This window comes from Oncorhynchus nerka, linkage group LG26 (assembly GCF_034236695.1).
Source record: "Oncorhynchus nerka isolate Pitt River linkage group LG26, Oner_Uvic_2.0, whole genome shotgun sequence".
NCBI classification, from domain to species: Eukaryota; Metazoa; Chordata; class Actinopteri; order Salmoniformes; family Salmonidae; genus Oncorhynchus; species Oncorhynchus nerka.
The window spans coordinates 21,581,671-21,608,748 of NC_088421.1; the positions used below are offsets into that span (position 1 = coordinate 21,581,671).

Sequence of the window (27,078 nt, forward strand, 5' to 3'; positions counted from 1 at the left end):
TTTCCAGCCACAACCTTTTTAAAACGCAAGTCGCATTCTTCTGATTTTCAGCACGCCTTCAAATTCTTCCATTGTAGGAAACAGCAGCAAAACTGGTATCCAACCACATCAACAGGTTGTACTACTCTGAATGATCCATTAAAACTTAAAGGCCAAATGGTCCAACCTCATTCCTTAGCAACCCCTGACTTGCAGCAATGTAATTACAGTGCTTGAAATGGATCATCTCATTAGATAACTATTTTTTATTTTGGATGCTTATCAAGATCATTGGATGTATATTTAAAATAAATCAAATCTAATGCACCATGCCTCTGTGTATAAAATAATAATGCATTTGATATGAAAAATATGGCATTAGCAAATATGTTTAACATCTAACATTATGAACAGTGTTGGAAAAGATACTGTATGTTGGGAAGATATATTTCAGTGATTCTATCAGCAGTTTATATTTAGCCTTCAGTAGGCCTACTGGACGCATTTCACAATGATTTACTATTTCATGCTTCCTACATCATGACAGAAAGGGGAACTGCAGTGAAAAACCTCACCCTTTAAGTACCTTGTTCGACCAGTCAGACAGTCGCGGGAGTTTGGTTTACCTCTGTGCAATACCTATTCAACCAAGGACCGCAAAGCAGAGTCAACAGGCCAGGATTAGGTCATACTTAGCATACAGACAGGCAACGCCCTGAGTACAATGACTTGATATGCACACGCTCATTATCAGTCATGTTAAACAAAAAAAGCTATATGTTGGTAAGGCAACTGAAATCTAAAGAATATTAAGAAATAAAATATCAAATAAATCACAACATTAAAAAAATGCAGTCTGGTGGAATATACATTTTAGGAGTTTACGCACATGATTAAAAACTAAATCAGCCTACTCAGTGAACAGTTAAAATAGTATAGCCCAAATGCCCATGTAATGTCAACGTACAGGTGAAACCAAGCTCAGTGCCCCAGGCCACACAACGTTTTGTTTACGGCCTGCTTTGGCAATGCAATTGTTGTGGCACAGGCAAACCTGCCTGACTACTGTTTTTATGTAGTGTCAATAATTGTAAATGCAGGTGATTGCATTTCTGGGTCTGGCTTGAAGAGAGTCTGTGTTCAAATACCTGCCGTTCAGACAGGGGCCTCTAGGATTTCCGTCTGAGACTAGAGACGGAAACTATTCTAGAAAATGGCTATGATGGACCTTAACATGTTGATATGTTTATATGACAAAATATAGCCTTTCCACATAATATTGATCCTTGAGCATAAAAAGTTCACATATCACATGGCGATTATATTAATAATTGATATATAAATAAAATAACTAAAACAATATAATATGCATTCAGAGCAATATCTACAGTAGGTCTATTTCCCTAGGACTATAGGTCATTTCACCCCATAAGGATCTTTGTTGTCAAGAACTAACGTCCAGACCAGTGCTGATTAATGTCCTGAATTGTCTGTAGTCCCATTCCGTGAAGCGTACAGTGTTGAAGGTAGTCTTGGGATCAGAAAGTGTTACGGAGAACCTTGAAATTCAAATGAGAAAATACCAAATCAATAGACTGAAAACGTTTCTTCCTGAATACAGATTTATACTTTTTCCAGATGATCATTTTACTTTACATTTTACAATTAGGCAATACAGTCCCCTAATTCAGGGTTTCCCAAATCCCCCCGGGTACACATTTTGGTTTTGGCCCTAGCACTATGCAGCTGATTCAAATAATCAAAGCTTGAGGAATAGTTGGTTATTTGAATCAGCTCTGTAGTGCTAGGGCAAAAACCAAAACATGCCCCAGGACCGAGTTTGGGAACCCTTGCCCTAATATGAGTTACCTGTGGTGAAGCTAATATTGGTTACCTAGGCCTACTGGTTTTATAATGTTCTCAGAGCAAAATAACTGAATGAGGTTTAGTGTGTTTATCAGAGAGGACTTCTTTTTCATTAGTGAAAATTAAATATAGTTTTTTCCCTGAAATTATGCACAATTTATTAGAAGCCTACATCTTATCCCAAAACTTACAATCAGAACAGCCTTTCAACATTACCCCTAGCGAGGGTCTGCACATCCAAGTTCTGTATATCTGGTGTCTGTTTTTCCTTCTCCATCGAAAAGGAGTCCAAGCTGGAGTCATAGCCGCCATTCTGATAACCGAAAGATTTCCCCCAGGTTATTCGAGAGGCGACGTGAACAGGTGAAGGCGTCACAGCTTTAACCTTGTTTTCCTCGGCATACTTTGTGGTTACATGTTCAGGTTTGCATTTTTTGGAAAGCCTCTCTGACAACTTTCTGGCCAACTGTACAAAACTCAGTTTCTTTTTCATTAAGCTTGTTCCAAAGCTGTCTTCTGAGACCTGTATATTTCCCACGTACCACATAATCCACCAAGCCAAACTTATGAAAATTATAATTGAACCACTGTAAATCAAGAAATCGCCATAAAACCTGCCATCGATACGCAAATTGGCAAAAATTCCAATGAACAGGATAATGAAACCAATAACATCAAAACCAATAGCCAGAAAAAATAACGGCACACACCCGCCTATGCATCTAAGGTCCATCATTGTGTCGATACAACCCTGAAAATAACGGAAGGTGCGTCTATTCTGTTCCTTCTATTCTTCTCGCACCCAGAGAGCACACCTGCTGTGAGTGCCGCCCCAACGTGACGTGTGCAGAGCGAAAGGTAGACAGTACACCAATTATTTTCTTCTTCTTTAAAAAAAAGTCATTTGTCACGACAACAGACTATAATTTAATTGATCAGCAAACACATAAAATAGACAAACAAAAATATCCATACTTTCTTATGGCGCACGTATTTTACAGTAGCCTATTCACCAGAAGTGGTTGTCTTGCATATGGTGTTGTTGCTTGATGCAAATGATGCAGCTTGTGTGCAGGCCAACACAGTTCTTTCGACGTAATGTAATTTGCCAGTCAAATGAGTATTCACCTACAAGTGAAAATACATAAGGGAATGTTGTGGAAATAATAGTCTGCCTAGCCTATACATCAACAAAATCGACCACGTCGATATCATTTGCCACATTTAGACAAACCTAGTCAGTCACATAAGGCATTCTGAACAGAAACAGAAACAGAATTATTCTAAGAGTATTTTATAGTCACTCTAAAATTGAGGTTGTGTGAAATCAAAGTTTCATTCCAGTCAAGAGAATGACATTCAAATGCTATGAAAAGTGTGATGTATCTTCACTTCCCCTTGGCACTAAAAACTTTCCATTTGTTGGGCCAGTCAAGTGTCACACTGCCATCACAGAGATGACATATAACACACACACACATCACTGGAAGTCTGTAATGGCTGTGAATGTGATGAGTATAGCCTGCAGCTGAAAAGAAAATGCATCCATCACCAAATGTTATTTATTTTACCTTTATTTAACTAGGCAAGTCAGTTAAGAACAAATTCTTATATTCAATGATGGCCTACCACAAAGGCATGCTGTCAATACTCAATCCCGCTCTCATCAATGTACATGCACACATCTTTCTTCTCAATATGGGTTAACTGCCTTGTTCAGGGGCAGAACAACAGATTTCTACCTTGTCAGCTCAGGGATTTGATCTAGCAACCTTTTGGTTAGTAGTCCAACACTCTAACCACTAGACCACCCCAAATAAGCACTTATGTTATTTAGTGAATTATGAATCAGTAGCCTACCACAAAGGCATGCTGTCAATACTCAATCCCGCTCTCATCAATGTACATGCACACAACTTTCTTCTCAATATGCTTGTCACTCATTCTAATAATTATGCACAAAAGCAGTGGACTACATTTATAATTGTGTTTTTTGGCAGCTTGGTAATTTTCTAGTACTTTCAAATGCTTAAGAACAAATGCCAAAGAACCACCTGTAACTTGGTTATAAAGTATACTTTGTCATGCAGATATTAAAATACTGTATACATATGTAGTGGTGGAAGAAAATAGAACGGTTCATGTCCCCCTACAAATGAATTGTCTTTAGAGCATAATTCATCATGTGAACATGTAGCCATGCTCAGCAGGGAAGTATTGAATCCTCCATTGTGCTTTTGGGAAACTAAATGGTCTGATAACCTGAGCCTGAGGACTCTCCAGGATCACAGCATACAAGACAGGGATACCCCGCCCGGCCCACCTCATAATTTAAAGACTGGTTGCCTGTAGTAACTGAAGGGCTTCTTCATGGTGGGCTGCTTCCTGTTCTCCTTGGTGATGGGGATCAGCACCACGCCCACCACCAGCACCATCAGGCCAATGGATACCAGGGCCGGGCCCAGGATGTTGGTGGCCTTCCTGCAGTAGCCAGCAAAATACAGGCCACTCAGGATGAAGCCGCAGGCAAAGATGCTGCCCCCAGTGGACATGAGGTGGAATGGGAACCAGTAGATCTCACATGTGCTGCGGGCCGACTCGTTGGTCCAGAGGGACTCGCTGCGGGACAGGCTGAACACGGTGCTTTCTGTCTGGGGAGTGAGCTGCTCCTGGGACTGGGAGTGTAGGGTGCACTCCCCAAGAGGGATGTTCTCTGGTAGTCCAGGCATAGCCAATAGCCTTACCCCTCCTCACCTGGGAGTCAGTGGAAGAAGGTGAAGGTTCAACAATGACCCATACATCCCTATCTCGTTCTGTCTATTTTCACCTGAAGCTGGAATTTAGAGTGGAAATAATTATTACCTAAAGGATAAGGGATCCAGGTTGGAATAGCGGGGGACCTCTTCTACTCTAAACAATCAAATGTATACTGGTGTCATATTTTCGAAGTCTGCATTAAATTCCTTGTTGTTTCAAATAAAAGGAATGTAAAAAAATAAAAAAAATAAAAAATGTGAACGGCACCAGTGCATTAGAATACATCCATTAAGAGGAAATTGCCTCTTGTGCTTCTTGGACGCACCCTATTTTATCTTGGATCTCTCCTCTGTGAGTTCAACATGAAGCCGATATCGTATCACCTCAGTGATACACATCAGTGTATCATATCACTTTCACTTAATACTTCAATGTCACGATAAAGGGGCGATATAATACGATACAACAGATTGCAAATTCAAGTTTGCGTCTTACTTTCCAAGCTATAAATCGAGCACAGAGCATATTACCAACTTTTAGAATGTATTTGCTCTTGGCAAGTCTTGAGAAAATACAACTCAAGGCCAAAATCTACAGAGATCAGATAAAGACCTACCTTTGAGATGCTGAGGAACTTGCTGCTTTGATGTTATCCCTGCGGTGGTAACAGTATCTCAGTGATCTTAGAGACCATTCCAAAAGACAGAGAGAAAAAATGAATAAAAAGCTTTGGGTGTGGATGTTTGTGGACCGCAAGCCCAGTGTGGCCAGCTGAATGCACTGCAGATAACCTCCAGAAAACAACCCCCCCCTTATGGTTTCTCCACCTCCTCAACAGACCCTTCTGACTCCTATTCATGCTAGCCCTCACAGCATCTGCCATGGCTGGTATTAAATTAGTACTGATGATGCTTCCTGCCTGGGCTAGGGGCTTGCCTTCCTGTCCCTAGAGAGATTTTCTCCAGTCTCCCAAGTATTGAGTTGAGCCTTCAGAATTCATGTGAATATGCATGTCGTGGTTAGAGAAACCTCTTCCCCAGATCCACAGGGTAGTGTTTGTTGATCTGAATGTCTGAAAGCCTTTATAACTGACCAGAAGAGAGAGAGAGAGAGAGAAGAAATCAATGTACAGGAAGACTATAAGAGATGAGAGGGGAAAGCAGGGCAGGGCACTGGAAATGGCTGACATCACCCACCACTGTGACTTCTCAATGCTTCTGTATGGAAATTAGCTAGTATTTCTTATTTAATTCTATTTAACCAGGAAAATACCCTTGAGGTTAGAAACCTCTTTGGTAGCGGGGACCTGGCAAGAGGTCACTAGGAAGTAGTCAGCGTGTACACTCAACACAAGAGCATAATGCCAGCGGTAAACTGTGGCTATTGAGCCTTCAGTGGGGGAAAAAAACTTCCAAAACATTTCACCAAACAAAAAAAGAAAGAAAAACACAGAGACAACACCCACACTAATGTTACCAGCCACAACTACCACACTGCTTACACAACCTGTGGTAGCCTAACGCCATCACTATGACACTATCACCAAAAACGACCACAGTGACACATAAAGGATACGAGTTTGACAGGCTTGTGATGCTGAAAGGACAGCGACTGTGATACCGGCGCACTCCATGTAGAAGAGTTCACTTTTTGTAAAACACATAGGCCAATAGAAAGACAGCAGTGACACACCACATTATGTTAAAGAATATGCCAGTAAGTCCCAATCATAAGAATACAAAAACACAAACATTAGGCTAAGCAATTCCAAATCTAAGTGTACAACCATTACTTACCATTGCAAACATCGTTATCATGTTCAGCACACAAAGTTACCAGTGATCTAAAGTTTAAATGCAAAAATGTTTCTTTATCAGACCTTTAAACTCAGCAAGAAATACCCTCTCCCCTAATTGTATGGTATTTTGCAGCTCGTTCCAAGGCCAGGGAGCATTGTAGGAAAATTAACATTTTCCGCTTTCAGTCCTGGCCTTAGATACTGTGAAAGATAGTATCAGCTGAGAACAGGTTGGAGACTATAAATGAGTTAGGAGCACAGATACTGTAAGTAGGCAATAGTCCAAGCACTGCTTTTTACACAAAGATGCACCAGTGCTTCAGACTTTTCATAGGAAGGGAGGGCCACTTCACCATGTCGTATAGATCACAGTGATGGGTGAGTGGTCATGCATTTGTTATAAATCTAAGCGCCCCAGTGATACACAGTGTCCAGTATCTAAAGGATGCTGGATGAGGCTTACATGTAAACAATATCCATATATTGGAGGATGTAAATACTATTCAGGGAAAAAGGATCAATAAAATATATTATCAGACTGGAGAAAGTGCTCTAAGACTCAGCAGATGCATCAAAAGGTGCAAAAATATCTGTTAACTGTACTAATTTCTGTGTTGTTTTAATTAAAGGTACACTGTAAAGTGGTTTCCATGAATTTGACAGAAACTTACAGGAAGTTCGTGGCAAGTAAAATTCTGTATTTCATATTACCTGCTGTAATATAAATACGGTATCGAAGCAAGTACTGTGTAATGACCATAATTTACAGTATGATGCAGTAAAATGTTTCAGTTTTTTTTACTGTCGATAATAACAAAAACTACAGTATAAATTACAGTTTTCTGTTACAATGTAGGTAATGTTATTTTCAATGCTTGATCATTGTCTAAACTCCAACTCTTTGTAATGCACCCATATATAGCTAATAAATGACTTTAGTCAGGTAGTTGAGTCAATATACATTCTTTCCTTATTGGTGTTCCAAGTGCCTGTTACAATCTCATGGCTTACAGTTAGTTTAGCTTGACACATTGTATGTAGACTTGAGAAAAAACTTGGTGACAGTTGGTGACGATTGATCTTTGCAACATAATCCCTTTGTTTAATTCAATCAGGATTCAAGGAGAGCTCCTTGGCAGGGAAAATGGCTCATTCGAATTGGCTAGAATTCGCTATAGAAAAACCAAATTTGCACAAGTGCTCTCTATTGAATTATTCTCATGTTTCTCTGTCATGAGTCGTGACTGCACCATGTGAATGACTCGTGCTCCCTGACTGGGTGTGTTCCTACAATGTTAAGCAAAAATGCCATATTGTGTCGTCAGAAATGTATTTGTGGTGCAGTAGCCAATATTACCCACTGGAGGGCAATGTTGGTCTTTACTAGGTTTTGCTATATAGGCTCTGCATTAGAGATTGTGCACCAGGATTCATACTTGCGTCCTCTACCTAGCAGAATTACTACTCAGAATGTAACAGCTTTGTGCACCACTATATGTGAGACATGTATTAACGGTTGTCTCTAATGTGCCAGCTTCTGCTTATGATGTGTTAAATCTATCTTGAATGGTCCATTTACTTTGGTCGTAGACACCTAGAGTAGTCACACACTGACAGTCATGTATTATTACCTCATATTCTCTCAATAAACTTAGTTAAAAGAATGAAGAGAAAAAGACATGACTGTTGACTGGTCAGTTGTAGTGTGTATACTATTTGCAGACATGCGCATCAAAGATACATGGTAAGACTCCATGTTTTTTGCGGAGGGAGGATGAAAGAGAAAAATACATTTGGATGAATAAAGTCACACTGACTCTTGATCCTAAACAGCTCATCAGTAAATATCGATGAACCCTCCAGAGTCAGCTACATCTACTCAGCCTCAGACATAAATAGCATCCAGAAGAATACAATGATCTGTCTCACTATCACTGCAGACACAGGTGACCTTGAGAGTAATTATTCTCTATGGCAAGTTTGCATCATTTGCAAGAAAGGCCCACAGGAGGAGCCATGCTCCCTGGTTGATGGCAAACAACAGACACATTTTTAATTCAACTTGTCCTCTTGTCCTCACTGCTGAGAGAGGCTGCATGGGATGAGACCCTTCAGGTTTTGAAGATTCATTTGTCTCTTATTCACCAAGTACACCTATACTTGTTTGATCCAAACTTGGCGTTTCCCCTCTGTCTCACCTTCTCCTCAAAGGAAATAGATCATATTACATTTATTTGTTAGGCTGGATTTACTTATACTCTATTGCTCTCCCATATCCTTTGACAAGGCCTTCGTATGTATTAATCGCTACTGAAGAGAAACACGTAGCACACCACTCAACAGTCTCGTTTTATTGTGTATGTAAATCCGGGACACTCCATTTAGTATGATAGGTTACGTTTGGTATGGCTACACAAGACAGATGGTTACTGAAGGCAAAAACTTAAGGTGGGTGGTTTGTCGGGGTGGATGGGTAAGTGTATAACACAAACATCTAGCAACCCAAAGGTTGCATGTTGAAATCTCATCATGGACAACTTTAGCATTTGAGCTAATTAGCAACTTTTCAACTACTTACTACTTTTTTGCTACTTTGCAACTACTTAGCATGTTAGTTAACCCTTCCCCTAACCTTAACCCTTTTAGCTGACCCTTCCCCTAACCCTAACCCTTCAACCTAACTTCTAAACCTTCCCCTAACTTTAACCCTTTTAGCTGACCCTTCCCCTAACCCTAACCATTCAACCTAACTTCTAAACCTTCCCCTAACTTTAACCCTTTTAGCTGACCCTTCCCCTAACCCTAACCCTTCAACCTAACTTCTAAACCTTCCCCTAACTTTAACCCTTTTAGCTGACCCTTCCCCTAACCCTAACCCTTCAACCTAACTTCTAAACCTTCCCCTAACTTCCCTAGCTGACCCTTAACCCTTTTAGTTAACCCTTCCCCTAACCCTAACCCTTTAGCTGACACTTCCCCTAACCCTAACCCTTCAACCTTCCCTAACCTTAACCCTTTTAGCTAAACCTTCCCTAACCTTAACCATTTTTTAGCTGACCCTTCCCCTAACCCTAACCCTTCAACCTAACTTCTAAACCTTCCCTAACTTTAACCCTTTTAGCTGACCCTTCCCCTAACCCTAACCCTTCAACCTAACTTCTAAACCTTCCCTAACCTTAACCCTTTTAGCTGACCCTTCCCTAACCTTAACCCTTTTAGCTGACCCTTCCCCTAACCCTAACCCTTCAACCTTCAACTTCTAAACCTTCCCCTAACTTTAACCCTTTTAGCTGACCCTTCCCTAACCCTAACCCTTCAACCTAACTTCTAAACCTTCCCCTAACTTTTAACCCTTTTAACCCTTTTAGCTGACCCTTCCCCTAACCTTAACCCTTTTAGCTGACCCTTCCCCTAACCCTAACCCTTCAACCTAAACTTCTAAACCTTCCCCTAACCTTAACCCTTTTAGCTGACCCTTCCCCTAACCTTAACCCTTTTAGCTGACCCTTCCCTAACCCTAACCCTTCAACCTAACTTCTAAACCTTCCCCTAACTTTAACCCTTTTAGCTGACCCTTCCCCTAACCCTAACCCTTCAACCTAACTTCTAAACCTTCCCCTAACTTTAACCCTTTTAGCTGACCCTTCCCCTAACTTTAACCCTTTTAGCTGACCCTTCCCCTAACCCTAACCCTTCAACCTAACTTCTAAACCTTCCCCTAACTTTAACCCTTTTAGCTGACCCTTCCCCTAACCTTAACCCTTTTAGCTGACCCTTCCCTAACCCTAACCCTTCAACCTAACTTCTAAACCTTCCCCTAACCTTAACCCTTTTAGCTGACCCTTCCCCTAACCTTAACCCTTTTAGCTGACCCTTCCCCTAACCTTAACCCTTTTAGCTGACCCTTCCCCTAACCCTAACCCTTCAACCTAACTTCTAAACATTCCCCTAACCTTAACCCTTTTAGCTGACCCTTCCCCTAACCCTAACCCTTCAACCTAACTTCTAAACCTTCCCCTAACCTTAACCCTTTTAGCTGACCCTTCCCCTAACCCTAACCCTTTTAGCTGACCCTTCCCCTAACCCTAACCCTTCAACCTAACTTCTAAACCTTCCCTAACTTTAACCCTTTTAGCTGACCCTTCCCTAACCCTAACCCTTCAACCTAACTTCTAAACCTTCCCCTAACTTTAACCCTTTTAGCTGACCCTTCCCCCTAACCCTAACCCTTTAGCTGACCCTTCCCTAACCCTAACCCTTCAACCTAACCCTTCAACCTAAAAACCTTCCCTAACCAACCCTTTAACCCTTTTAGCTGACCCTTCCCTTTTAGCTGACCCTTCCCTAACCCTTCAACCTAACTTCTAAACCTTCCCTAACTTTAACCCTTTTAGCTGACCCTTCCCCTAACCCTAACCCTTCAACCTAACTTCTAAACCTTCCCTAACTTTAACCCTTTTAGCTGACCCTTCCCCTAACCTTGACCCTTTTAGCTGACCCTTCCCTAACCCTAACCCTTCAACCTAACTTCTAAACCTTCCCTAACTTAACCCTTTTAGCTGACCCTTCCCCTAACCTTAACCCTTTTAAACTGACCCTTCCCCCTAACCCTAACCCTTCAACCTAACTTCTAAACCTTCCCTAACTTTAACCCTTTTAGCTGACCCTTCCCTAACCCTAACCCTTTTAGCTGACCCTTCCCCTAACCCTAACCCTTCAAACCTTCCCCTAACTTTAACCCTTTTAGCTGACCTTCCCTAACCTTAACCCTTTTAGCTGACCCTTCCCCTAACCCTAACCCTTCAACCTAACTTCTAAACCTTCCCCTAACTTTAACCCTTTTAGCTGACCCTTCCCTAACCCTAACCCTTTAGCTGACCTTCAACCTTCAACCTAACCCTCTAAACCTTCCCTAACCTTAACCCTTTTAGCTGACCCTTCCCCTAACCTTAACCCTTTTAGCTGACCCTTCCCCTAACCCTAACCCTTCAACCTAACTTCTAAACCTTCCCCCTAACCTTAACCCTTTTAGCTGACCCTTCCCTAACCCTAACCCTTCAACCTAACCCTCTGAACCTTCCCTAACTTTAACCCTTTTAGCTGACCCTTCCCTAACCTTAACCCTTTTAGCTGACCCTTCCCTAACCCTAACCCTTCAACCTAACCTTCTAAACCTTCCCCCCTAACCTTAACCCTTTTAGCTGACCCTTCCCTAACCTTAACCCTTTTAGCTGACCCTTCCCTAACCCTAACCCTTCAACCTAACTTCTAAACCTTCCCCTAACCTTAACCCTTTTAGCTGACCCTTCCCCTAACCCTAACCCTTTTAGCTGACCTAACTTCCCCTAACCCTAACCCTTCAACCCTTTTAGCTGACCCTTCCCCTAACCTTAACCCTTTTAGCTGACCCTTCCCCTAACCCTAACCCTTCAACCTAACCTAAACCTTCCCTAACTTTAACCCTTTTAGCTGACCCCTTCCCCTAACCTTAACCCTTTTAGCTGACCCTTCCCTAACCCTAACCCTTCAACCTAACTTCTTCAACCTAACTTCCCCTAACCTTAACCCTTTTAGCTGACCCTTCCCTAACCTTAACCCTTTTAGCTGACCCTTCCCCTAACCTTAACCCTTTTAGCTGACCCTTCCCTAACCCTAACCCTTCAACCTAACTTCTAAACCTTCCCCTAACCTTAACCCTTTTAGCTGACCCTTCCCCCTAACCCTAACCCTTCAACCTAACTTCTAAACCTTCCCTAACCTTAACCCTTTTAGCTGACCCTTCCCTAACCCTAACCCTTTTAGCTGACCCTTCCCCTAACCCTAACCTTCAACCTAACTTCTAAACCTTCCCTAACTTTAACCCTTTAACCCTTTTAGCTGACCCTTCCCTAACCCTAACCCTTCAACCTAACTTCTAAACCTTCCCTAACTTTAACCCTTTTAGCTGACCCTTCCCTAACCCTAACCCTTTTAGCTGACCCTTCCCCTAACCCTAACCCTTCAACCTAACTTCTAAACCTTCCCTAACCTTTAACCCTTTTAGCTGACCCTTCCCTAACCCTAACCCTTCAACCTAACCTTCCCTAACTTCTAACCCCTTAGCCCCTTCCCCCTAACTTTAACCCTTTTAGCTGACCCTTCCCTAACCCTAACCCTTCAACCTAACTTCTAAACCTTCCCCTAACTTTAACCCTTTTAGCTGACCCTTCCCCTTATAAACCTAACCCTAACCCTTTTAGCTGACCCTTCCCTAACCCTAACCCTTCAACCTAACTTCTAAACCTTCCCTAACCTTAACCCTTTTAGCTGACCCTTCCCCTAACCCTTAACCCTTTCCCCTAACTTTAACCCTTTTAGCCCCCCTAACCCTAACCCTTCAACCTAACTTCTAAACCTTCCCTAACTTTAACCCTTTTAGCTGACCCTTCCCCCCCTAACCTTAACCCTTTTTAGCTGACCCTTCCCCTAACCCTAACCCTTCAACCTAACTTCTAAACCTTCCCCTAACCTTAACCCTTTTAGCTGACCCTTCCCCTAACCCTAACCCTTCAACCTAACCCTTCTAAACCTAACCCTAACCCTTCAACCCTTTTAGCTGAACCTTCCCCTAACCTTAACCCTTTTAGCTGACCCTTCCCTAACCCTAACCCTTCAACCTAACCCCTTCCCCTAACCCTTAACCTTTTAGCTGACCCCCCTAACCTTAACCCTTTAGCTGACCCTTCCCCTAACCCTAACCCTTCAACCTAACTTCTAAACCTTCCCTAACTTTAACCCTTTTAGCTGACCCTTCCCCTAACCCTAACCCTTCAACCTAACTTCTAAACCTTCCCTAACTTTAACCCTTTTAGCTGACCCTTCCCCTAACCTTGACCCTTTTAGCTGACCCTTCCCTAACCCTAACCCTTCAACCTAACTTCTAAACCTTCCCTAACCTTAACCCTTTTAGCTGACCCTTCCCTAACCTTAACCCTTTTAGCTGACCCTTCCCTAACCCTAACCCTTCAACCTAACTTCTAAACCTTCCCTAACTTTAACCCTTTTAGCTGACCCTTCCCCTAACCCTAACCCTTCAACCTAACTTCTAAACCTTCCCTAACTTTAACCCTTTTAGCTGACCCTTCCCTAACCTTAACCCTTTTAGCTGACCCTTCCCTAACCCTAACCCTTCAACCTAACTTCTAAACCTTCCCCTAACCTTAACCCTTTTAGCTGACCCTTCCCTAACCTTAACCCTTTTAGCTGACCCTTCCCCAACCCTAACCCTTCAACCTAACTTCTAAACCTTCCCCTAACTTTAACCCTTTTAGCTGACCCTTCCCTAACCCTAACCCTTCAACCTAAAACCTTCCCTAAACCTTCCCCTAACTTTAACCCTTTTAGCTGACCCTTCCCTAACCTTAACCCTTTTTAGCTGACCCTTCCCCTAACCCTAACCCTTCAACCTAACTTCTAAACCTTCCCTAACCTTAACCCTTTTAGCTGACCCTTCCCTAACCTAACCCTTCAACCTAACTTTTAGCTGACCCTTCCCCCTAACCTTAACCCTTTTAGCTGACCCTTCCCTAACCCTAACCCTTCAACCTAACTTCTAAACATTCCCTAACCTTAACCCTTTTAGCTGACCCTTCCCCTAACCCTAACCCTTCAACCTAACTTCTAAACCTTCCCCTAACCTTAACCCTTTTAGCTGACCCTTCCCCTAACCCTAACCCTTTTAGCTGACCCTTCCCCTAACCCTAACCCTTCAACCTAACTTCTAAACCTTCCCCTAACTTTAACCCTTTTAGCTGACCCTTCCCTAACCCCTAACCCTTCAACCTAACTTCTAAACCTTCCCTAACCCTTAACCCTTTTAGCTGACCCCCCCTAACCCTAACCCTTTTAGCTGACCCTTCCCTAACCCTAACCCTTCAACCTAACTTCTAAACCTTCCCCTAACTTTAACCCTTTTAGCTGACCCTTCCCCTAACCCTAACCCTTCAACCTAACTTCTAAACCTTCCCCTAACCTTAACCCTTTTAGCTGACCCTTCCCCTAACCTTAACCCTTTTAGCTGACCCTTCCCTAACCCTAACCCTTCAACCTAACTTCTAAACCTTCCCTAACTTTAACCCTTTTAGCTGACCCTTCCCCTAACCCTAACCCTTTTAGCTGACCCTTCCCCTAACCCTAACCCTTCAACCTAACTTCTAAACCTTCCCCTAACTTTAACCCTTTTAGCTGACCCTTCCCTAACCCTAACCCTTCAACCTAACTTCTAAACCTTCCCCTAACTTTAACCCTTTTAACCCTAACCCTTCAACCTAACTTCTAAACCTTCCCTAACTTTAACCCTTTTAGCTGACCCTTCCCCTAACCCTAACCCTTCAACCTAACTTCTAAACCTTCCCCTAACTTTAACCCTTTTAGCTGACCCTTCCCCTAACCTTGACCCTTTTAGCTGACCCTTCCCCTAACCCTAACCCTTCAACCTAACTTCTAAACCTTCCCCTAACCTTAACCCTTTTAGCTGACCCTTCCCCTAACCTTAACCCTTTTAGCTGACCCTTCCCCTAACCCTAACCCTTCAACCTAACTTCTAAACCTTCCCCTAACTTTAACCCTTTTAGCTGACCCTTCCCCTAACCCTAACCCTTCAACCTAACTTCTAAACCTTCCCCTAACTTTAACCCTTTTAGCTGACCCTTCCCCTAACCTTAACCCTTTTAGCTGACCCTTCCCTAACCCTAACCCTTCAACCTAACTTCTAAACCTTCCCCTAACCTTAACCCTTTTAGCTGACCCTTCCCCTAACCCTAACCCTTCAACCTAACTTCTAAACCTAACCCTAACCCCTAACCCCTAACCCTAGCTAACGTTATCGACCTAGCTAGAATTCATAACATCTTAAGTTTAGCAAATTCGTAACATATTGTACATTTAGCAAATTCGTAACATATAATAGAAGTTGTCATTTCTAACATATCATTCGAAATGGGTGATGGACATCCACAAATTAATAGATACCATACGAAATGTAACATATCATACTAAATGGATTATCACGGGTTTACTTAAGGAATAATGCTAAATGCTCTGAGACCAGGTTGCACTCAAAGGAGGGGCATATGTAGTCTCCTGATGCTTCTTGTTCCTGGCTCCCATGCTATTGTGAAGTCAATGTCTTGCACTGTGCTACCCCAGATAAGGTGTGTCAGTGAGATAGATAGACAAAGAGAGAGAAAGAAAGAGAGACACAGGGAGTAACAGAGAGAGAAACAGAGGGAGAGAGAGCACTAATGCATGCAGTTGGGAAGGTGTGAATTGTATAAACAGATCAATAGCTCAGGCAGGTCTTATTTCTGACAGATTTGTTTTCCCAGTCTGGTAATTGGCAGGGATGGAGCCCGCCACACTCCCTGGATGATCTCAAGGTGCTCTGTTTGCCTTCTGCGCTGATGTCTGCCTTGGATTGTTCATTGAAGGTTGTTGATGGCTTCCGATTGAACTGAGACTGGCCACATGGTTTGGCTCTATATTAAAGTATGGGGGCTCACTGAGGAATAAGTTTAAGAAAGCTGTCTTTCATTATATCCTCTTTGAATCTTTAAATCTCTTACGAGCCTGGCCTTATCTATTAGTAATGGTGAAGGATCAGACCCATCTCTACATCTTTGTCAGTGCATTTTTCTCTCTCTCTAGCTGAGTGGTTACTATCATGGGTAAAACCAAACCCTGAATGGATCTTCGACAGAGAAGATAAGAATCATTATGCAAACAGAGTTATGAAAAAGGTTTGATTCCAGGTCATAGTCAGTTTTGAGTTCCAGGGATTCTAAATAGCCTTTTTGAAAGTGAGTTTCTTAGGTAACTTTTTGGGATGTGCCCTGTAGGTGTCATCTCAGTTTAAACTCTGTCACTGCTGTTCTGCATGAGTGCAGTTCTTTCAATGAGAAATACAACCATTCAGGCAGAACAGAAGACTTTCTTTATGGCAGAGGCTATGCCTGTATGGCACCATCAGAGTCCTAGATGAACTCACTCCGGAAGATTCTAAAGTTGGAAGATTCAAAATATTTTCATTTAATTAGTCGGTGGTGACTCGACATCTTCCATAGTGGTTGAGATGGGCCATGGATATACTCCTACTGTCAGTTGGAACACTTGGCCCCAGTGTTGGTGGATATGTGGAGCAAGAGGCTGAGAAGCTCTAGTCAGCTCAACCTATGCTACTGTCAGCATCCCTTAGATGTCATTTGAGATCAAGACGCTTTCAAGAGTGCCGATGCCGATGTTCTCTGCAGCCTTACACTTGAAAATGAAAATGAATTTAGCAAAGACAATACGATTTTAGAGGACTGCCATACATCCAACTCCCGTTCACACAGACCTCAGTCCACTCTGAGTCCCAAACAAAAATAATGAATGGCCTTTGGCGGTTAACAAACTTTTATTGTCTGCCATACTTTCTGCTCTATGTAATCCCCTTAAAAGCAATAAAACCGGTATGGTGTCAGCACCAAAGTGGGGTTGAGAGAGTTTCATTCAGAGGTTGCAAGCTGTCCACGTCGGGTAAAGCAATATACTGCAAGTTATGATTGTGCTTCATGAGAATCTGACCTCTAATTCCAGGTATTAAGAGAAAGGCTAATGGTATCAAAGGGTCAGACCCTCCTGAGCCATGGGAAATAAGAGCAATCGATAAGGGGTCAAAGAGATAAACAAGGTGCAGGCAACACAGAAGTACGTATCTCTGCCTGTAAATATCTCTGTTCTCTGACCAACAACACTTTATCATGCCAGTGCTGTAGATTTATACTCTTGAAGGATGCCCATGAAGTGAGGAAAGGTCTGCCAGTGACACTAGAGGTCAAAGGGTACAGTATATTACCAACTGTGTGGGGAGGAGGATTTGTTTGTCTCGACACTGCCAAACTACCATCCCTCCTCATTCTTACAGACCTCGATGACTTGTTTGTACCAAAAGGGGCACGGAGTGCTCAGAGTTTAGTCAGGGCTAACCTTCAGTGACAGCTTGATGGCTAAGGCAGTGCAGATGTTGAAGCCTAATAAAGACAAAGGAGGCCTATTTTGCCTCATGCTTAAAATCCAATATGGCAGCTAGACTGTTACCTGTTAGTATTCTCTGTGGGATATGTAGCCTTGTAGACGTTAAATTAACAGGGAACTGTTAGAAGAATACCTATGTTAGTATGTAGAAAGTAAGTATAAAGTTTTCACTCTGCTTTTAAAGGGAATTTGCAACATTTTGGTATATATTAAACACTTGGCCTCTGTCACAATGGCTTCTCTAAATAGATTTGTGAGTGCATGTATTTTTTATCTTCAAATGCTTTTGAATGTCAGTCTGAGGAGAAGGTTCATCCTTGTGTCCAAGTGCAACCTCCTCCATTTTGAAGTGAGAGGCAACATGGCAGTTGGATATTACACTGCCCAGACAGAAACCCTGGAGACTAGCTTTCAATAACAGTAAGAGGTGGCTAGCTGATGTGGCTCTCTGTCCCCTCAAACCAATGAGTGTCCTCATGAGGTGAATTCATTACATTGTTTCACATCTTGTTAGATTATGCTGGTCTTCCCATTCAGCAAAGTCTAACTATTGCTGTCAGTATCTATTCATCCTTGAAATATGTAGGTGGCTGACATTCACAGTTTTTCGCAGATTGTTTTCACAACCATTTACAAAGTGTTTAGATCGCACCAATAGCCTCAATGATTAAAAACCCTACAAATAGCAACACGTGGTTCTAAGAAGACAAGTGAATGTTGTTCATGTCAAAACGGGTAACTATCAAACTCTTCCAAGATATATAGCCTCATGGTGGATGTTATCAGGCAAGTCGGTTATTGGACAACACCATGAAATGTATACACTGAGAATACAAAACATTAAGAACACCTGCTCTTTCCATGAGACTGACGAGGTGAATCAAGGGGAAATCTATGATCCCTTATTGATGTCACTTGTTAAATCCACTTCAATCAGTGTAGATGAAGGGGAGGAGACAGGTTAAAGAAGGATTTAAGCCCTGAGACAGTTGAGACATGCGTTGTGTATACAGTATGTTCCATTAGAGGGTAAATGGGAAAGACAAAAGATTTAAGTGCCTTTGAATGAGGTGTCAAGAACTGCAACGCTGTTGTTTATTTTCACGCTCAACAGTGTCCCTTGTGTCAAGAATGGTCCAATGTTTGATCTACTCATTGAACCTTTTGGATAATATTTCACATTGATCAATTCCTTTGGCTGTGGAAGACTCACATTTTAGTTTAAAGACTTTGTTGTTCTGTTCAGGCTCCAATTCTGATCTGTCCAGACAAAGGAACACTCATGCCCCAGGATTATGTCGATAATATAGATTTTGTCTCTTATCTTCATCCTTTTTTTGAGAGAAAATAGATTTCTTTATTTACTCACCAAAAAGGGAATGAAAATGTCATCACAGTGACCCCTCAAGTCAAATCTCCTCATGTTATTACATAATATATCTGTTTCTTAATCTGAATATAACTGATGTCTATCATGCAATCAATCTATGTATCATACTGTAACACATTTCATACTGGGTTAAAATATGATGGTCACAGCGTTTTGATTTATAGCCTTGTCAAAGTACTCTAGGGATTTGTTTTATGAGAAACAGTTTTTGGTGGTACATAATAACATGCTGAACATTGTCAGTATTAACATATTCTAGGAAGCCTTAATTTTTCTGCTCTCACAGTTCATTATAAAGTGGTGTTTACTGAGGGACTAAGATACTGAATAATTCACGAGAGCCTTTTTCTTCTTTGTATCAGTTTTTGCCTTCTACAAACTGTCTTCCTGTATTTGAAGCATTGTTAAGCCTCTTCAGACTTCAGAGACAGCTCAGCCATAATAAAAAAACATCATTTGACCTTAACACTGTTATCTTTTCACACTGGGAAACGCACATTCATTACTTCTGTGTGGTGTTGGGGTGTTTATCAAATAACATATTAGTCATAGCTTCAAACCTAGTTTAAAGGTCAGTATACAATTTATTCTCAGAAGATCTGAAGTTTTACCCTCTCCTTTTCCCTCCAGAGTTGACGGAGCAGCTTCAGTGTACTTTGACTCAATACTAAAGGGATTCTTCACATTCAATAATTAAGATAAGATGAAAGGTGTGTTCTCCAGTGTGGACTCATAATGGTGAAAGAGTGAGTCTTTTAGCGGTGGTGTTTAGGCTTTTTAATAATCCGCACTCCATGGATTTCACTCCTGCAGAAATCAAGGTCACGGAGTGTCTTCAGAATCTAGGACGCCTCGCTCTGTGAGACCTGCCGTTCATCTCACACCTGTTATCATGGTGTGGTGGCAGAACGGTGGGTCCAACACGTGTAGACTGTGTGTACCACAATACTGCTATGTCAGTTGCAATTGGGGAGATAACAGGATGTTCATTGTGTAGGCGAAATGGTTAGACCGTCTTAAAGTTTACTTTGCAATCTGCTCAAATGTTAGCTGGATATTTGTTGCACAGGGAATAGTGAAATGGGACATGGGGACTTTGATAGGAGTTTTGGTAGATTGAAGTGGAATTTTGTGCATATATGCCAAACATTCTAGCTGAATTTCATAAACCTGTGTGTGCATTTGTGTGTGCGTGCGTGGGTGTTAAATATACCTAGTGCTTGGGCGAATGGGTCTTAGGCCTCATGTTGCACTCTCCACTCCAGCATTGTTAATTAATGGATTGGATTTGTGAACTTTTAAACTACCGATCTGCTGGAGTCCTTTCAGCGTTGTTTGCTTTAGAGAAACTTAAAAGGGAACAATAGTATTTTTCCTTTTGTGTGCTCCCGCAGTGAAGTCCTCTGAGGGATCTCAGCCTAGTTCCCTAGATTAAATTGTTCTGCCGTAGAGGGGAGCTGTTAAACATGCAGAGAGCTCTTGCAAAAGTAAATTGCCCCCTTTGCAAATATTAAAAAATATAGAGTGAACACACTTCTTAAGACCTTCATGGCCCTTGATGAGAATGTGTTTGTTGCATGCTGTGCACACAAGTGGAACCACAAGACGTTATGTAATACAGTGAGTCATGAGAGGATTTCTCTCTCTTTCTCTCTTCACACACACACGCACACGCACACGCACACGCACACGCACACCTCTGTTGGTGGTTAGTCCCGCATCTTGTTGAAAGAGGAAGGTGCTGTGAACGCTCCATTTACAGCATATTAAACTACATGGAGGCCAACACCTGGACTTTAGTTGTCTCTTTAGACAGAGGAAACAGGTCCCAGCTCCCCTGCTCCTCTGTTACCACCATAAACAGTGTAGTTGTTTTAAACAATCCTGCTCAGTTAAGGACAGATGGAAATGTACACAGCAGTTACCCGGAGGAAGATGGGGGAGGGTCATGCTTTTTACATTTCAGTCAGGGGGAAGGTTTAGTATTTTTTTTTTATTTAGTCCAGGGGAGGATCATATAATTTGTAACTGATTAAACATTTTAAATTTAACTAGGTCAGCCAATTAAGATCAAATTCTTATTTACAATGACGGCCTACCCCAGACGACACTGTGCCAATTGTGCGCTGCCCTAAGGGACTCCCAATCATGGCCAGATGTGATGCAGCCTAGATTTGAACCAGGGACTGCAGTGACATCTCTTGACACTGAGATGCAGTGCCTTAGACCACTCCGCCAATCATGAGACTACAAAATTGCTCAGGGTTTGAGAATTAGTTGGTGTGTGTGCCCGATGATGCCCCTCATCCCTGATTCTTGACTGGGCGCGCAATATCAACTGCGCCTAGTGTGGTCTCAATCAAATGATCCATAGCTTATTCTATAGGCTATAGGCCTAGGTTATACGAAGAGCATGCTCGGAGAAGCACAGGGCAAAGTTATATTTCCTTACAAATTGTACTTCCTTCCCGAGTTTTTGAGCTGCTAGGATCGTGTATATAAAATAGGCTACACTACGTTACACACTGCAATTCCCAATCATGAGCCTCGGCCTGCCCTTCTCTTGCTTTGTGCTGCCAATCCAATGATTGTGCTGTGTATGGTGGCACTTCAGGAGGCAAGGCAATTTGCACAAAAAAAAGAGACAATATCTGTGCACGCTGACTAGGCCGACTGATGTCCTGTTCAGTTTGAGAGGGAGAGTGTGAAGATGAGAAGGAGGACCGAAGGTAAGCATGCTACAGCTATAATTAATTTAAATAAAAACAATATGTTTCTTTGCCCACAATGAAGCTATTTATCAGAGTTATTGACCTCACAATAAGCCATATTCTAGTATTTTACATAACTTACATTACTATGAAGCGGCAGTCGCTGAGATGACAGCACATGGGTGCTGAAAGTAGGCTAATTCGAGGAGGACTAATTCATTTAAACAGTCTTATTTTAATTTGACTTTAGGCTACCAACAACATGGGGGCTTTGTGATGGAGCCTATTTCTTCCTATTCAAGAAAATATTTGACAGACAAAGTTATAGTCTATTATCCATAGATTTTGTCAGCCAACTCCTTCAGTCACCATTAGAGTTTAATATTTTCCTGGTATTTTACAAATGTTCCATCCTGAAAATAAATCACTTTTCTCACGGTATTTCCCGACAAAACCATATTTGGATTTGATTAGAGCTTCGATTGGCATGAAAATTCCAGCCTGATGCTACCTGAGTCTGATGAAGGGAACCCTGTTGTGCTTGAAAGTGAGATTCCTGTACAAGAAGGGCTTTGCACTGGTAGCTAAGCTAAAAAAAGGGAGAGCAGCCATCTTTCCTTTGTTCACACTGAAATCCCTCACTGTGTGGAAATCCCTTTGATTTCAGCTTTCAGCAGCTGACCACTGGCGGTGAAGGTTCACCAGTCATTTTTGAAAGTGAGGTCATGTGAGGTCACGCCTTCTCACCTCTGTTACAACGAGTTACACTGTATGATATCCAACCAATCTCAACTGACTGGATATGTTGTCTAATTCAATTTAACAAGGAAGATAAATTGCCAAACTAACCTTCTTTCAGGTTGATCATTTGGAGAAGGACCAAATGAGTTTGTTCCAAACAATGAGACCATTTAAACGTTCCCACATTAACCTAGATACAGCGACGCTTTCAGGTTAATTCAAGTTGAATTCCCAAATGGCCTATACAGGTATGATTAATCAATAACATTGATTAATCAATTAAAATTGCTTTTGCAAGTTCATTAATAACCCAACTGCCACATTACTGATCCAGCATTGATGATTCATTGACGTCTATAAACTGATAAAAATGGTTTGTGCTGCTTCCAACAACCCAAACTTTACATACATTTAAATAGCTAATACTCATAATAATGAGCAAGCTGTCAGATGTGTTGCCACCCATTCCCTCACTAATAAGTGAACCCTCACCCACGGAAAGATTGATCGCTGACCTCAGCAGCGATGCAAATCCTAACTATGCCCAAAGGCTGAGAATGTTAGATCAATCAATCAATCAAATGTATTTATAAAGCTCTTCTTACATCAGCTGATGTCACAAAGTTCTGTCCAGAAATCCAGCCTAAAACCCCAAACAGCAAGCAATGTATTTGTCTAAGCACGGAGGCTTGTAAAAACTCCCTAGAAAGGCCCGGAACCTTGGAAGAAACCTAGAGGGGAACCAGGCTATGAGGGGTGGCCAGTCCTCTTCTGGCTGTGCCGGGTGGAGATTATAACAGAACATGGCCAAGATGTTCAAATGTTCATAGATGACCAGCAGGGTCAGCAGGGTCAGAACACTTGAAACTAGAGCAGCAGCACGGCCAGGTGGACTGGGGACAGCAAGGAGTCATCAGACCAGGTAGTCCTGAGGCATGGTCCTAGGGCTCAGGTCCTCCGAGAGAAAGAGAGAGAGAGACGTTCGAAGCTTAATATGCATAACCTAAGTATAATGATAATACTGCACTGAATGTATTACCTGAAATAGGTCATCTAGGACATCTATATATATATATATATATATAAATCTTGAAGTGGATTATCTATTTTGGATGCAATTTGAATGGAACTGATGGAGAGAGAAAGACTAAAATCAAATAAAATGTTATTGGTCACATACACATATTTAGCGGATGTTATTACGGGTGTAGCTAAATGCTTGTGTTCCTAGCTCCAACAGTGCAGTAGTATCTAACAGTTCACAACAACACACACTAATCTAAAAGTAAAAGAAAAAGTAAAAAAATATTAGATCGATCAATGTTGGAGTGGATTTCACTAAAATACAGTAGAATAGAATACAGTATATACATGTGAGACGAGTAAAACAGTATGTAAACATTATTTAAACATTATTAAAGTGACTAGTGTTCAATTATTAAAGTGGCCAGTGATTCCATGTCTATGTATATAGCGCAGTAGCCTCTAAGGTGCAGGGTTACGTAACCGGGTGGAAGCCGGCATGTGATAGGCTGTTTTAAAACTCTGCAGCTGCAATCAAAAAATGTATGCTTACAATAACAAAATAAGGTGACCCTCGAAAGTCAGATGGAGATGTGTAAATTAGACGCACACTCAGTCCTTATATTACTGTAGCATAGGCTATGCTGCAGCAAATGCAGGCCTACCAGTCACAAGAAAAAAGTTACCATGATGAGATGATAGGTCGAAATCATTGTGAACTGCGTTCCAGACTGAGATGCGCTTTCTGTCCCCACCCTGGGCGTTGATGACTGATCATGCAGATTGCAGAGAGAAGGCCATAGAGAAGCCAGATTTAGACATTGCATATGATTTAACAGTTCCATTTTACATCATGCTGTTCATATAAATGATGTATTATAATTTACCAGTTTCTCACAGTTATTTATTCCTGGAAAAGGGGGTGGGTTTGGGTGGTAAATCTCAGTAACCCAGTTCCTGCTATTCAACCCTAGTCTCCATGCATTCCTTTAATATCCCAGTGTCAGTGAAGAGCTTGGTGTGTTAAGTTAAAACCAGGGCTGAATTGGGGGGGTATGTGAGAAAATGGCTGATTATATAACGCGATCTGGAACAACACTTTAGTCCGCAATGTTATAAGTAAGAAACAAGCTGTACAATGTGGCGAAAGACGTGACAGATGCATATAAGATATCTAGGATTTGTCTCTATGATATTCAGAGGCTGCGGGGTTTTATTCAAAGGCTGCACCTTTGATAGGAGATAAAACATGTACTTTGCTTGGGAAGTAATGTGTGATTCTGTCACTATCAATTGATGTTTGACATTTCAACAGGCTATATTACAACATACGGACTCTAAATCAGTCAGGAGCAAGCCAGGTAGCCTAAGAAGGAACGGAAATAACTTATTATGTTTCTAATATTATTATTTCAAGGCTATAGCCTGCCATTTAAGAAATCCATTGTGAAGCGTTTGTGACGCGCTACAGGCTGGCAGGAGAACTCAGCATTTCAACAACACATCAACAATAGCACTTCAACAACACATCAACAATAGCACTTCAACAACACATCAACAACAGCACTTCAACAACACATCAACAACACATTTCAACAACAGCACTTCAACAACACATCAACAACAGCACTTCAACAACACATCAACAACACATCAACAACAGCATTTCAACAACACATCAACAACAGCACTTCAACAACACACAACAACAGCACAACAACACATCAATAACACTTCAACAACACATCAACAACAGCACTTCAACAACACATCAACAACAGCACTTCAACAACACATCAACAACAGCACTTCAACAACACATCAACAACAGCACTTCAACAACACATCAACAACAGCACTTCAACAACACATCAACAACAGCACTTCAACAACACATCAACAACAGCACTTCAACAACATGCCTATGAATAATAACTCAGAGTTAAGTAATAATGAAACGAGAAATGCCTTACTAGGCTATACCCTCAAATTAAAGCTGGCAGTCTGCACTTTAACCTCATAGTCATTATATCATTTCAAATCCGAAGTGCTGGAGTACAGAGACAAAACAACAAAAAATGTGTCACCTGCCCAATACTTTTGGAGCTCACTTTATAGTTTACAAAATGGGTTTTATGTATTTATTTATGTATTTACCTGCCTGGGATTACATAAGAAACTGTAAAAAAAAATACCCACCAAGGAATGACACCTATCAGTTTGTTGTTAACAAAATAGCATGCTAGTGGTTGAACACATTCCTGGTGATGTTCCTGCATCATAAGGTGAGTGGGGCCTTCTCGTTGAATGATTTTTGCTGGCATTTGATCAAATGGAAATATCTGCCAATCACACACCAATGACTTGAGGGATTGCCTCATCTCCAGTCTGAGGTGCATTGATCCGTTTCTTGACCCTGGCCATGTGAAGTCTGGATGGGAGGTGAAGCTCCTGACTTGAAGCACAGAAATTCAAAGTGACTTTGCTGTGGTAAAAAAAAAAGATGAAAGGAAAGAAAGAAGTGAGAAGAGAGAAAAATAGAGAGAGCGAGAGAGAGAGGGAGAGGAGGAGGACCAGAAGGAGAGTGAATTGTGGACTGTGTATGTATGTGTGGTGATTAATGGAAGCGGTTGTCAATAAGACAAAGCAGACAGCGTATTCATTAAGGTGGCAGAAACTACTGACAATAATTGAAAACACTTCCTGAGTAGTTGGGAAGTCGAGAGTGGAGAAATGTAAGCAGTTGCGAGACTTTTGACTTCAGCAGTACATGCATAATTAATCCATATGACTGCGGTTGTTTTGACAGGTCACAACATTACAGAATTACAGAATACAACATTACAGAATTCATGACAGACTTTGTTAAACATGAGTTAACCCTTAAGGGGGGGAAGCGCATGTAAATGGAACGTAATTCACTTTTTATGCACTTTTATGTCATTTTAGCATGTAAATCTTGGTGGGGCAAACCATTTTTGTGTGTGTGGGGGGGGCATGCATGTTGTGTTGTGTAGTAGCTTTGCATGCCAGCAAAGCTACTACACAACACAACACTAAACAATACATTCATTGTACTATAACGGTGACAAACTGTGCCCACAAACTGTTAGGGCCTACATAAAACTGTCCCAACAGCAGTCCCAAAACCTTACCACTGCTACACCTGGCTATCAGCTGAGCCTTGTCTGGCAGCGAAACAGTTCATTCAGCCTCATTTACTGCCTTTAAAAAACATTGCTGATATGGCTGACTTGCTTAAACAAATGTGGTTTCTACTGGCAATTGAGATATACGAACTATGGCATAAGGGGACGACAAGCGGATAAGAGGCCATCTGTAATTTCGATTAAGACATTAAATGAGTGAGCTAGGACAGACATAGTCAATATAACTATTTGTTCAGCACTTTTGAAATGTACAGCAACAGAGTTCAGAACATGGGCCATTCTTACAGAGTTCTCCCTGTACACCAAGTCAGAACCGTAGGATAAATAATGGGGACAATGAATGCTCTTACAATATTCAATTATAAAAAATTAAAAAATCTAAAACAGGTTATAGGCTACCTGTGCACTAACAAGTCAGAACAGCAGGTGAAATTAAGAGGGGAAAAATACCAAATGATTAGGGTGAGGCATATGGGCTACTAACAGGTTACTACACAACATACACTTAGTATTACTTTCTTAGCTACAGTATACATATCTCCAGGGCATATTACATCATTTATGCAGCAGCATACAAGACATTTTTGGACT

At 41.6% G+C, this 27,078-nt stretch overlaps 1 protein-coding gene and 1 long non-coding RNA gene across 2 annotated transcripts; both read right to left on the bottom strand.

The window, feature by feature from the left end:
- Positions 1 to 222: 222 nt before the first annotated feature.
- LOC115109928 (uncharacterized) lies at positions 223 to 2,906 on the bottom strand. Its single transcript, XR_003860579.2, has 2 exons — positions 2,037 to 2,906; positions 223 to 1,538 (listed from the first exon to the last, which is right to left on the bottom strand). It is a non-coding gene; the product is annotated as an uncharacterized LOC115109928 (long non-coding RNA).
- Positions 2,907 to 3,422: 516 nt separating this feature from the next.
- On the bottom strand, positions 3,423 to 4,591 carry LOC135564940 (phosphoinositide-interacting protein-like). The gene has a single exon (XM_065011017.1). It carries the CDS (start codon positions 4,572 to 4,574, stop codon positions 4,170 to 4,172), a length of 405 nt encoding a protein of 134 aa, XP_064867089.1. The 5' UTR covers positions 4,575 to 4,591; the 3' UTR covers positions 3,423 to 4,169.
- Positions 4,592 to 27,078: the final 22,487 nt, after the last annotated feature.

Bases quoted from the DNA above. Each gene is read 5' to 3' on its own strand.
- LOC135564940 (XM_065011017.1), bottom strand. From the start codon at position 4,574: ATGCCTGGACTACCAGAGAACATCCCTCTTGGGGAGTGCACCCTACAC.